Source organism: Aythya ferina, assembly GCF_964211825.1.
Source record: "Aythya ferina genome assembly, chromosome: 1".
In the NCBI taxonomy this organism is placed as follows: domain Eukaryota; kingdom Metazoa; phylum Chordata; class Aves; order Anseriformes; family Anatidae; genus Aythya; species Aythya ferina.
Genome location: NC_140296.1, coordinates 103,909,578 through 103,922,681, shown reverse-complemented (window position 1 = coordinate 103,922,681; position 13,104 = coordinate 103,909,578). Strand labels below are relative to the sequence as shown.

General features: G+C 48.8%; 2 protein-coding genes across 3 annotated transcripts in view; one reads left to right on the top strand and one right to left on the bottom strand.

Moving 5' to 3' along the window:
• Positions 1 to 6,866, top strand: part of SCAF4 (SR-related CTD associated factor 4) — a 49,312-nt gene extending 42,446 nt beyond the window's left edge. For both annotated transcript variants that reach the window (XM_084538834.1, XM_084538833.1), the window contains exon 20: positions 2,255 to 6,866. In XM_084538834.1, coding sequence (XP_084394960.1) covers positions 2,255 to 3,096 — 842 coding nt within the window. In that variant the 3' untranslated portion in view covers positions 3,097 to 6,866. The remainder of the gene's footprint in view (positions 1 to 2,254) is intronic.
• SOD1 (superoxide dismutase 1) lies at positions 6,306 to 11,102 on the bottom strand. The gene is made up of 5 exons (XM_084538859.1): positions 10,751 to 11,102; positions 10,005 to 10,098; positions 9,441 to 9,510; positions 7,603 to 7,717; positions 6,306 to 6,865 (listed from the first exon to the last, which is right to left on the bottom strand). The coding sequence occupies exons 1-5, from the start codon at positions 10,982 to 10,984 to the stop codon at positions 6,755 to 6,757; spliced, it is 624 nt and encodes a 207-aa protein (XP_084394985.1). The 5' UTR covers positions 10,985 to 11,102; the 3' UTR covers positions 6,306 to 6,754.
• Between the last annotated feature and the right edge of the window lie 2,002 nt (positions 11,103 to 13,104).

The window sequence follows — 13,104 nt, the reverse complement described above, 5'->3', positions numbered from 1 at the left end:
AATGAAATGACTGATATTTGTTTAATTAAACAAACTTTTATCACTTGTCTCACATCCATGCTGTCATAAACCTTACCTACTCTGCAGCTAGAGAGCGAAAACATATGCTTATCCTCTTCAGCTCATTAGGTCTCAGTTACTCCTTTCTGCCTTATTTTTTAAATTCCACAGATGGATTTACTTTAAAATATCCTCAAACCTCAGAATTCAGCAAAATAAAGTCTCTGGGTGTCACTGGCTGTATGCTTCTCTTGCCAGCTTTGTAGTAGTAAATCATGGGAGGAGTTGAAGCGAGGTGACTTACAGCCTGATTATGAACACGAGGGGGGAGGGCTGCTCATTCTAGAAACAAAAACCCTCAAAAAAAAACAACAAAACAAGCTGTTGCTGATGGATCGTTTCTTTCAAAGAGTAAGATATATCAATCCGTGTCTTAAAGTGACTGCTTGGAGGGGAAGGTAAGATGATACCGTGGACTGGAGGAATGAATGTTCATGTCTTTGCTACCTGAGTTTACTGATCACAAAACATAATTTCCTTTGAGTATGAAGAGCACTGAGATAAAAAGGTTTCTGTTAAGAGATGTTCTTAGGGTAAGAAGCAGCGTGATGACCGGGCAGTAGCTCTTCAGAAGGCTTGCTCGTAGCTGGGATAGAAATGCTAAATAAATTAGTTACGGGAAGAGGGAAGCTGGGGTGGCTGGTTGGGGCGTGGGGGATCTGCAAAGTGGCACGGCCGCTCCGTTTCAAGGAAAGGCTGGACCTGGTGCTTAGGGACATGGTTTAGTGGGTGACACTGGTGGAAGGGGGATGGTTGGACCAGATGGTCTTGGAGGTCTCTTCCAACCCTACTGATTCTCTGATTGCGCTCCAAGTGCAGTTTTCGGTGTGACACTGCTGGGCATTTAATTTCAATATTACCTTACATACCGATTTGACATCGTAGTTCTACCCAAGGGCAGGAGTTAAAAACCTTCATGTAACCTGCGTTCTTAACTTCATTTTTATTAAGACATGCAAACAAAACAGGATAGTCTTAACATATTTTAAAAAGGAAAGCAAGATGGAGCAGGAGAGATTTTTACTTAGTCTGGCAACTGTTAATGACCTCTTTAATTTTGGAGTTTGCTTTAAATATGTATATGTGTATGTATGTGTATATATATGGTATATATAGCTGTGGTTTCTTAGATACACGAAGCTTGTTTTCAGGTAAAATGCTAGTGAGCAGAAGGGCCCAGACCTGGTAGATCCGGTGTAAAAACCACAGAGGACATGAGGCAGCAGCATTACTTATTTAAACAAAGTTTTGGAGCCACGTGAGAGGAGCTGGCACACACAGAGGTGTGAAGTACTCAGCTGGAGCTCAGCACTCCTCCTGTTTTCAGTCACGGCTCCTTGTGCTGATGTCAGCAGGCTTTGGGCTGAGCTTTCTGAAAGTGGCATGTCTGGGGAGCTCCTGGGTTTCCTCTTCTGAAGACCATGCTAAAGCCAAGACTCCAGTACGCCAGGAGCAAGAGTGGAAAATAGTTGGCATTGGATATGCACTACAACAGATACAAAACTGTATTTAAAAACAAATAATACAGAAATTACCTGTTGCATTTCTGTTTAGTTTTACATTGCAAGGTACACTCTACTAAAACTAACCTTAGTTTGTTTTATGCATTTTCTCTGGACTGGTAAATTTTGCAGTGCCATTTCCTGCTCCTTCCCCAGCCCTGTCCTGGCCGGAGCTCTGCTTTCATCGCCCGCTGGTACCTGCTGCCTGTTCTGCGCCTCGGAGAGCTTGTTGATGGCCCAGTTCAAATTTCAGAAATTTTAGCCAAAGATGACTTAGATGGTGTTTAAGATAGAGAAGTTTCAAAAATAGCAAAAGGAGATGATGCGCCTGTATTTAGGAACCTATTGGGAAGGTGTTGGGTCGGCAGTCAACACGAGCGCTGGGCTGGTGGTGAGGAAGAGCTCTGACCTGCAGAGCAGCGATGGCTTCATCACAATGGGAGGCCCCAAGGATAGGTGAATAGTTGCTACCCATTCCAACAGTAATTATTCATAGCACAAAAGAAATTCCTGGTTTAGACAGCGTGCTCTTTACGGTATGCAAACCAGCCCAAGACGCTTTGCCCGCTGCCCTCCCCACACACAACTTTAGTGTTCCTCATTTCTTGAGAACTTTTGAGCATGTTGAACGGATGAAAGCACTGTTTCCCCCCGCTGTTCTTCTAACTCGTGCGTCTGTTCCTCTCTTCCAGGCACCCAAGGCGTTGCGCCGCCCCCGCCCGCCCCCGTTGTTGGGCTGCAGACTCCATCCACCGGCCTCCTGGGCGCGCGGCCGGGTTTGATCCCGCTCCAGCGCCCGCCGGGGATGCCCCCGCCGCCCCTGCAGCGCTTCCCCCTGATGCCACCGCGCCACATGCCGCCCCACATGATGCACAGAGGGCCCCCGCCGGGGCCGGGGGGCTTCGGGATGCCTCCTCCCCACGGGATGAAAACCCCCTTCCCTCCGCCGGGCCACTTTGTCAGGCCCGGGGGGATGCCGGGCAGCGGAGGGCCAGGCGGGCCCGAGGATAATCGAGACGGGAGGCAGTTCAGGAACGACAGGCAGACGTTCACTCCCAACAGAGACCAGGAGAGGTTTGGAAGGAGATCTTTTGGGAATCGGGTAGAGAACGATCGCGAGCGCTACGGCAACCGCAACGACGACAGAGACCACGAGCGCCTCGGTAATCGGGAGCGGAGAGAGTGGGGAAGAAGAAGCCCCGAGCGCGATAGGCACAGGGACTTGGAGGACAGAAATAGGCGGTCCAGCGGACACCGAGACAGAGAGAGAGATTCTAGAGACAGGGAGTCCCGCAGAGACAAGGAGGAGAACCGAGGCAAGGAGAAAGGCGAGATGACAGACAGGGCAGACGGCGACAAAAACCACGAGTCCCATAGTGGCAAAATGGAGGACGCAGACATTGTTTCAGAACTTCCCAAAGGAGAGTCTGAACCTTCAGGTGTAAAACCTGACGACGCGTTAACATCCGAGGCTACCTCATCCGTGGAACAAGCCGAAAAGGATATGGGCTCAGTTGCCGAGGCTCCTCGCTAGAGACTGGAATTTGTCGGTGACCTTTGTGGGAGTGTAGAGCTTTAGAGTTGTACAGTCTGCTGTATTATATTTGCTTCTGCTTATATCACAGCCCCTCAGTAGTTGGTGGGGAATTGTAAGCAATTTGATTGCTTCCCTTCTATTTAAAATAGCCACAACATAACACAAAAATACTGAAGATATGATTAAAATATTACCCATTTTTGCTGTAACTTTTTTAAAGTTTTGACTTTAAAAAGTTTACAAATCAGAAGTAGAAGTGCTTTCTATTTTTTTTTTAATTTAAGAAAAGGTAACGGTGAAAGCTCCTCAAAACAATAGGGATGTGTTTTTAATAAACTCTATTTTCGTAACAAACTTTAACGTGTGCTATTCTTCCTACACTGCACTGAAGTGGAAAAGGATTGTTCAACATCTTAAAGTTTGAACTGTTGATGCTGTACTGGAGTCTAAATTAGACTTTTGTTTATATTTGTTCAAAGAAATACATCTGTTTGTGTAGCTATTCACAGAAGCAATTTTTAATTGTAACAGTCATCTTGATTTTTAGATTGCTGCATTTTAATGCTCTACTTGACCATTCTAGGTGAAAGTTAGTTTTAAAATGTTAATTGAAGAGGTAACTGTTTAGTGTTTGCAATGCAATCAATTTTTTTTTTATTTTTATTTTTTCCTTTTTCCCCCACTCCAGCTGGTTTCATGGTAAATGTTGCCCTAATTAGCCTTTTTTTAAAAAAAAAAAAAAAAAAGAAAAGTGGACACTTTCAGACATACTTAGTCTACTCTGCTTGTAATGTTATGAAATTATTGTGTGTGGTGGGCGAGGAAGCGCACCAGTTCAGCATCTTTTGTACTGTTTATTCATTGATGCTTTTTGGAAAGTGGGGTGAGAGGAATCAAAGGAAGACACCAAAACACAATATGAAATGCTAACCTATTTTTTTTAAGTGGGGCTGGGAGAAGGTCGGGGAGTCGCTCAAGGATTTTAAAATGCTGCCTGTTCGTTCACACAACTCGGGGCTGCTACTGTTGTCTGTGTTAATGATGTCTACCTCCTGTAACCCTGCAAGAGGTAGGTTTAAAATTTTTACTCACCTCGTGTTGTACCTATTGGACTGATGGAAAAAAAAGAACGCTTATTCTTGTGTTTGTGTAAGTTTTTACCATCTTCTCGCCATATTACCTAAATAATTTTGTCAGATTTTTTAAGAGGGCGAATCCTCGTTCTTCGTGGTTGGCCCTTCAGGTGCAAACAGTTTGGAAAGCCCGCTACATTGTGCTGGGGAGAGCCAGAGCCCTGACGAGCCCACGCTGAACCGTGCTCTCCGGTCAGCCCCGCACTGAGCCGCGCGGCTCGCGGCGCACCAGGCGTTCAGCTGCAGCTTGTTGTGCTCTAGGGGTGTAGTAGGAAAAAAAATTGTATGAATCCTGTGCATATTTAATATTTTTTTTCTCCTTGATATAGGTGTGTTCTACTTTTAAAGTTGGGTTATTTTTCCCTACGTGAAGGGCAGCTGCTTTCTTACATCAGTACTTTTTCATAGCTGCTCTGCGGCAGAGGAAATTTTTTTTTTTCTGGGGGAGGGAGAGGGGAGGGAAAGCAAATGTGGAGCTATGGATTGGGGAGAGGACATATATTTTTATGTTCTTGCAATAGCAGAATAAAGAGAGAAAAAAAAAAAAAAAAAACTGTTTACATACTTGTAGTGAACTCAACTTCCCTGTGTTAAAACGTTGTGTCCTTAATGTTTGTTTCATGCTGGGCCAGTGGAACTTTTTTGATACACAGCCAGACATCTATGTTTAAGGCACTTAGTGAGAGCTGCCATCGCTCTGTAAGGAGGTAGGATTTTTTTTAAATACACTTTATTAAAAGATTTTAAGACGAGTGACAGATGGAAGGCTGATCTGTGACAATTCACACAAGTGCCACCTCACATTCCCTCCCTTGTTAGGAAGCTGAGAACAGCGCCTGGGACGAGCCTTAAATGTCCTTTGCAGGATGATTTCTGACTGCCTTCGGAAGCAGCAATTGTACGGTGAACCTGCTGGGAGGCATCGCCAGTGTATCACATCCTACTCCTGCATTAGCTGCCCAATTTCTGGCTTTTGGATGAGTCAGCTCAGCATAAGCACCCTCCACCAGTAAGAACATTACAGTGTTGGCAATTAATGCCTTGAGCACTGAGCCTCTGCCTGTTACGGGTGTTTATAGGTAGTCCCAGTATCGCTCCCGCAGCCCTCCTCTGGGCTTCTCAGCCACAAAGAGGTGGCACCCGTGCGCACTCAAAGCCTTCTGGGCCCTCTGGTGCTTAAGCAGCAGGCTGAAAGCTGCATTCACCACCTCCCCTCTGCTGCAGCTTCAGGGGAGCCCCCGGGAGGAGGTGCAGGTGGGTAGGGGCTGCACACAGTTGTTCGCCAGCTGTAACAAATGTGAGGTTGAAGTGCTTTTTTTTTTACGGTGTTGCTATACAAAAAGCTGCTCCATCTGCACCATGCTAACACTGGGATTTGGGTGTCTCTAGAAGTACAACCAACTACTTCCATGAATCTCACTGATGTACAAGTAACAGGAATGTTGATGCAAGTCTTCATTAAAATTAATAATCTTCTGTTACAAGACTTGTCAACCCGTGTCTGAGGTGCATATGAGGAAATCTGAAAGCTGGCACTACTACATGGTGATCATACCACTGGAAAGCTCCAAGAATTTGAGTACAGGATTTCTGGCTTACACGTATGCTCTTAATTAGGACCTATTCCATAGGAGATGCCCTCACCAATACAGCCAGACTTTTTTCACTGAGGGGAGGCTTTCTCCTCTGCCCCCAACACTCCAACCCACACACCCTGAGGTCCACACAGTGACACAGAGACGTGTGCTGGAGGCAGACCATTTGATGCTTACAGCTCCTCCAGCACTTCAGATATTTGCAAAGTTGGGTACATAGCACATATGTAATAGGCTCCGGGTATCAGGTTATTCCTACAGGGTGTGGAGTACTTCTACAGGAATGCAGCTTCTTTGCTACTCACATACCAGTTGAGCTGGTCAGCACTTCCAGGGCTGCAACCCGAAAGCAGGTTCCTGGATGCTGTTGGTGCCTCACAAATAACTGCTGCTGTCAGTAAGCCCAAGCCCTCCTTCCATGTTGTTTCCCTGTTGCCAACTCAGCTGGTAGCTTTTTCAATAGACAGCAAGACCAAGGTGTATTTGCCAGCAAGTTTATTACACAACTTTGAAATGTACAACATGGCAAACTGCGCCCACTGCTCTTTGGTGGGTAGCCCTGGCAGAGCTCCCAAGGCTCCGCATCTCCCCAGCCCCACCACGCACTAGAAGCGTTGTGCCCAGCCTGTGACACTATCGCCCATCACCCAGCAGGAGCTGTTCCAGGTAGCGAGGATTGTTCTTAAAGTGGTTACAGCAGGTGCTTTAGCAGGAGACTACAGAGCTTTTCCATCAACATCACTTTAATTGCAATATACATGGTACAAAATTAAGTCAGTCTTCACCAGTTTAACTGATACTCAAGAATGCAGAGTAGTAATGAGATTAACTGAAATCTGTTGCTTGAACGAGGAAGAGCAAGTACAGCGACCACAATGAACACCAGCCCATTTCTCACTGTCAGCTCGAGCACTTCAGGCACAACACTCAGCACTTGGCTATTCCGATGACACCACAGGCCAGGCGAGGCCCAGCATTCCCGGTTAGCGTGCTCTCGTTATCTCCCCCTTTGCCCAGGTCATCGCTTTTTGCATGGACCTGGAAGAGAATGGGAGATGCTGGTTAGTTACACAGCAACATGAGTTCAGGCATTTCACTGCGCACACAAGCAGCAACAAGCAGTACTGCCAGCCACCAGCAGGGCATTACACAACAGCCAGCACCCACCCCGTTTGTAACACTGGATGCCAAATTGGTACTCGTGCTGAAAGTTTAAAGACTAGACTTGCCCAGAATGCTTCATCACCTTCAGCTGAGTTTGTTTGAACTGGAAGCTACCAAAACCCCAGGATTCAGGAAGTTATTATTGATCCAGGGACACACTTGGACTTGCAGCCCAGGCTCACCCTCGCAGCACAAGGCTGCGGTGAAGGCGCAGAGCCCAGCGCTGTTACACCGCCCATCTCCTGTGCTCGGTCATCAGACCGAGCCTGCTCGGTGCAGGAGATGCACACAGCACAAGGGGAAGTGCCCACAGCCAGGCCTTTCACTGGCAGCATTTGGGCCTCACTGCCAGCTCCTTCCTCAGCTCAGTTTGCTTTAATCACGCACAACCAGAAGCAAACTTGGAGAGGAATATCCTCAAGATAATCTCATGGTGACAAAGTGTTCATACTAATGCATAAAATATTTTCAGGCAAGGCTTCAGAGAACTCCCCATATCAGAAGCTTTGCACTACAAGTCACACAGCACACCGGGAACCAGCCTCCAGCACCACAAAGTCTCCACTCACTGGCTGTGCTGCCCTGGAGCTCTTTAGGGGCAGGACACTTACCACCATGGTGCGCCCAATGATGCAGTGTGGTCCAGTCAGAGAGATGACGGAATCTTCTATTTCCACCTCTGCTACTCCTCCTTTAGCAGTCACGTTGCCGAGGTCGCCCACGTGCCTACACAAAGGCAGAGAACCTCGTGGAAACCCTGGTTAAACCCAGAGCCCTAACGGATGGATGGCCTGGGCAGTACAACGCCCAGGGTTCCTACACTCCAGGACTCCACCACCTTATCTCGCAGAGCACACGTTTCCATTTACCACCAGTGAACCTTGATTACTTCCACTACCTTAACTCTTTCAGTTCAAAAGAAACTAGAATTCAGTCCTAGGGAGGACCTGAAACCAGCAGGCTGACCCGCTCTAGAGGCAGTGCTGTTATTGCCCAGCAACACGCAGCTTTTACAGCTCCCAACCCCTCCGTGCTGATGGAAGGGGACTGTCTGCTCAGAAGGGAGCTCTCAGTTCAGTCCCTAAACCTTTCCTGCGCATACAAGGCTGGGTAAAAGCACTGCTCCAATGCTTAACTTTTAATGTATAGCACAAATCAGCTATTCTGCAAGCAGCCGCAGGCTTTAAGCTTAAATAGGATTAGTAAAAGCAGCCTGTCAAGTACTAGGTCAAAGGGGATGCATTAAGTGCTGGCTGAGTTCGAACCAGCACTAGGCGTGATTGAGACACTCAGCTTTGGCTGGTGTTTTCCCATAGACAGCACTACGCTCTCCTACGCAGCTCCAATCAGAGCTGGTTCACTGCATCTTGCTTGAAAAACCAATCCTCAGCCAGCTCAGTTCTCACAGACCTATTGCTCATTCCAGTGTCTTGTTCCCTGCACATCCACCCCAAATAAAGCATTCACTTGAAGCTGGTGTTCTGCAAGGTGCTATGGATGCAGAGCCTCCAAAGCTCTGTGCACACAGGGTGACCAGCTCAGCCACGTGCTGACTGCCAGCTTCTTGGAGAGCAGGATGCAAATTCCATGTGTTTAACACAGCCCTATAAAATGAGGACAAGGGCAGTTTTCCCTTTAGGAATTTGTTTGATTTAAGCTTTCAGGAAATTTTACTACCACCTGCCCCAGCTGCAGACTGACAGAGCCATGACCTAGTTCTTTTTACCTTCACAGAGAATTCCCCAGCCAGCAGTTACACTGAAAGCAGGGTCTGACAAAGCAGGCCCAGCAGAAGCCACAGTGCTAATGCAGCTGTGACCTTTAGCACTGGAGCATTCGCCTGCCTGTGAAGCCCGTAAGCACATCATTTCACCCTGCTCGCAGCCAGGCAGCCGGCCAGCAGCCTGCTTGAACCACTCGCTCCACTATGAATTGATCAATCAGAAGCTGCACATACAGACTTGGGTGCAGGCACTTAAAAGCCTGACCAACGCTGCAGGCTGGCCACAGCACTTGTCCAGAACTGATGACCCCCCTATAGCACACAAAGAGCCTGTGTGCAGCTCAACAAGTGACGGTTCAGGGCCTCTGTTGTCAATAGCCAGCCCCAAACCAGAAGCAGAGTACCACTGACTACATCCTGAACCCTCTCCCTTTTCACTCGTATCCTAAGGAACACTCACCAAGGGCCCTTTTTTCTTCTTCCCCCCAGGCCACAATAACTCCAAGAATGCACCAGAGGCTGCATTTCACACACTCTGGGAGCTAAGGTTTCTGAAACACCACCCTACCAAACATTGTTAACTGACCTCAGAAGTCCTGCTGCAAGTACCAGCTTTCTCCTAGTAATTTCCTAGCATTAGTCATGAACCTGGATCCCCAGCACAACACTCAGATGGCTGCTGCACCGAGCAGCTACCCAGGAAGAGGTCAGGCCCCTTAAACTCACCTCTCTGTATCCTTTGGTCCACCATGCTTCTTGCCTTCAGGATTGAAGTGAGCACCTGCACTGGTACATCCTGAAACAGAAGGCAGCCAAAGTAGACTTGTTGCAATAGCCAGCTTAAATCTGCTGCTTATGCAGTGTACCAGGGTAATACTCCTACAGCCCGAGGAAGTAGGATCATTAATGAAACTGCCACTCTCCAGCCAGATCCACTGATCCTTTGGATATAAGGAACTATTACAATGTCAGACATTACTCCAAGTCCACTAAATTAAAATTATTCATTCCAGAGTGTTCTGGGCTCAGATGAACATGCTCTCATTTCTTAACACTAAGTTGTCAAAGTATTTAGGTTAATGCTCAATATACTACATCCCAAACACTAGCCCCAACATGTTTGAGGTATTTAATAAGAATCAATTCCTTAGGAAACACCATTTCTTAAATCAGACTTGCAGTCTTGAAGTTTAAGTACACTTAATGCCAGTTGTTGTGTAACACTAAAAGAAGCTCTTTAAAGCTGAGCACAGTTCAGCTGTACCTCAAAAGCCCGGAGGCACGTCTTACCATTTGTGTTGTCCCCAAATTCATGGACATGGAAGCCATGATCTCCATCAGACAAACCACTGATTCTTCCAGTAACTTTTACTGGTCCATTACCCTGAAAGAGAAGGAGGTTATAGCTGCTGAAACGACCACAGCAAGGACCCTCATACCAGGTGAGGCTTCCTAGACTATCTAAAGCAGTAAAAACTCCACTACGTTCGGCTACCAACACAAGTAATTACCTTGCTAAACTGAGCCCATATGCCAGCAAAGGTAGATTCCCTGTGAAATGCTGCATTTAGCTAGTAGGAATGTTCTGGGTGGCTATCCCCAAGCAAGAGGAACCCCAGAACAACCGAGGTTGAAGGGACTGCTGGAGGTCACATGGCCCAGCCCCTGCTCAAGTAAGGCCACCGACTGCTGGCTGCCCACTGCCACGTCCAGGCGGCTTCCAAAGACCCCCGCAGAGGGAGGTAAGGGATTTGTGGTGTTATTCCTGGGGCTGCTCACGTCTGTTCACAACCACGAGCAACCCCGGCGCCACTCCTCCTCCCGCAGGCAGCCTCACCTCGCTCGGCGGGTCAGCGCCTCGTGCACTAACGGTCACAACGGTCACACCCCCACACACCCCCAAACCGCCCCCCCCGGCTGTGAGGAGGGGAGGGGAGGGCAGGGCTGGGCCTGGCCGCCCGCCCCCCGCCGTGACTCAGCACCGCCGCCCAGCAGGGTCCCTCCCGCCCGCCGCCGGCCCCAACCCCAGCCCCGACCTGCTGCTGGAAGTGGATGACGCCCTCCACGGGGCCGTCCCCCTTCATCACGCACACGGCCTTCAGCGTCGCCATCTTCCTGCACGCGGCGGGCGCAGAGCGGCGCTGCCCCCACGAACCCGCTGCGACCGAGCGCAGACTGACAGGCCCCTCTCTCCCGCCCACCTTATATAGAGTGGCCCGCCGGCGCCGCTGCCAATCAGAGTGCGCCCTCCGCTCTCTTCGCGCAGTCATAAGGCGAGGATCGATCAATCAAGGGGAGAAGGGAGGGAGTTGTTGCGCGGGAGCCAATCGGCGGTGCCATGCCGGGGGCCAATGGGCGGGCGAGCTGACCCCAGCCGCGCGGTGTTGTGTAATGGCGGTGTCTCGGGCGGGCGGCTGGGGGGGGGGGTGTGCCTCCATGAGGGGCTCTCTGCGCTTTATTTGTTTTTTAACTATATCCTCGCCCCCAGAGGCTATCTTCCAATATTACCGCAGCCTGAGTTGTATCACATCATGAACTATTGTTTAAAGCACGAACATTGCCCTGAAGTTTCCTCTGAGTATTTTTATATTTCGAAATAGCCATCCCATCCGAAAGATGTTTTATTTCCCGTACAGAAACTGTCAAAATTACAATCTGAAGCTGGTGCTGCTCAGCCGCTGGCTTCCCTTGGTGTGCTGTAGGCTTTTTTAGAGATGCCTTTCCACGTAGACTACTCACAGTAACAGGCAAGGTATCCAGTAGACAGCTCTGCTTCAGGTGGAGTCTCTTGGTGTAGCCTTGGATCAGTGCTGGGGAGAGATGACAAAATACGTTTTAAACATATTTAGGAAATATCATTAAAATATACATGCATCACAGAATCTTCACAAAGTTCACTCACACCAACAAAAAGAATTCCCCACACCATTATATCACCACAGCACTGACAAAGGTAGACAACCTACAAACATCCTGCCCTTTGTCCCTCCCCACATTATTGCATACATTCTCCAAAGTTATTACACTCTGGCAATGTCCAGGCCATGTTTTGCTCATTACCTCTCCCGGTTATCTCCAACTCCTCAAGCCCCCCATTGGGCACCAGAAAGGACTGTGGTGGTTTAATGCCAATGAACAGCTCAGCAGGCAGAGAAAATATGATGAAAAAAGGCTCTTGGGTTGAGATAAGGATGGGGAGATTGCTCACCAGTTACAGTTACAGCCAAAATAGTATAGGGAGATTAATACAATTCTTTGCCTACCGGTAACAGACTTCAACAGTGAGAACTAAAAGCAAACCAAAACCACCTGCACTCTATCCACCCTCTTCCACCTCCTTCCCTCGAGCAGCACCGGGGAACAGGGAATGGGGGCTGCGGTCAGTCCCTAACACCTCGTCTCTGCCACCCCTTCTCAGTCCCTCCCTGCCCCTGCTCCCCGTGGGGTCCTTCCCAGGGATGCCGTCCTTCCTGAACTGAGCCTGCGGGGGCTGCCCACAGGCAGCAGCACTTCAAGCACTGCTCCCACACGGCTCCATCCATCCCCCAGGAGCAAACTGCTCCAGCACGGGTCCCCCACGGGTGGGCGGCAGCTCCCCCCAGACCCCTTGCTCCACCGGGTGCTCCTCCACCCACGGGGGGGCTGCAGCGTGGAGATCTGCTCCATATGGGACCCATGGGCTGCAGGGGGACAGCCTGCTCCACCAGGGGCCTCTCCACAGGCCACAGGGGAACTGCTGCTGCCTGCCTGCAGCACCTCCTGACCTCCTGCACTCAACTTGCAGGCTGCAGGGCTGCTTCTCACTCCACTCTCTCCCCACTGCTGTTGCACAGCAGCTGTTTCCCTTTCTTAAATTTGCTCTCACAGAGGTGCAACCAGCATTAGTGAATTGATGGGCTCGGCTCCGGCCAGTGGTGTGTCCTTTTTGGAGCCCCCCAGCTGCCAAGCCCTTGCCATGCAGATGCAATACTGATGCACCTTAGACTCTAAGGGAAAGTTAACATCAGGCTTGAGAAGCACACACCTTTGCACTTTTGTTCAGAGATCTGCAACCGTTTGAGTGTGTTAAGAATAAAAGATTGCATTTAATGAATTCCCTTGGCAAACCCATGTTGCTTGTTTTCCTGCTGCGTTGCTGATGGAGACATTAAATCAGAAACACAAAATGTTTTAAAGTTCCTCTTACTGTAGGAACTCTGTGTACATGACTGAGAGGTAAGCACTTATAGCCCAGGTGGTCTTAAGGAACCTGGCTGGGAATGCCCTATGGTCAGGAAAGAAGTACAAGGTTTGTTTCACACATTAGGCTTAGCTATGAGTCCCAGAAGTTTAAGAAGTCCTGATGTTAACTATTGTTTGAATGGTATCTCCACTTGAAGAAAAAAAAAAA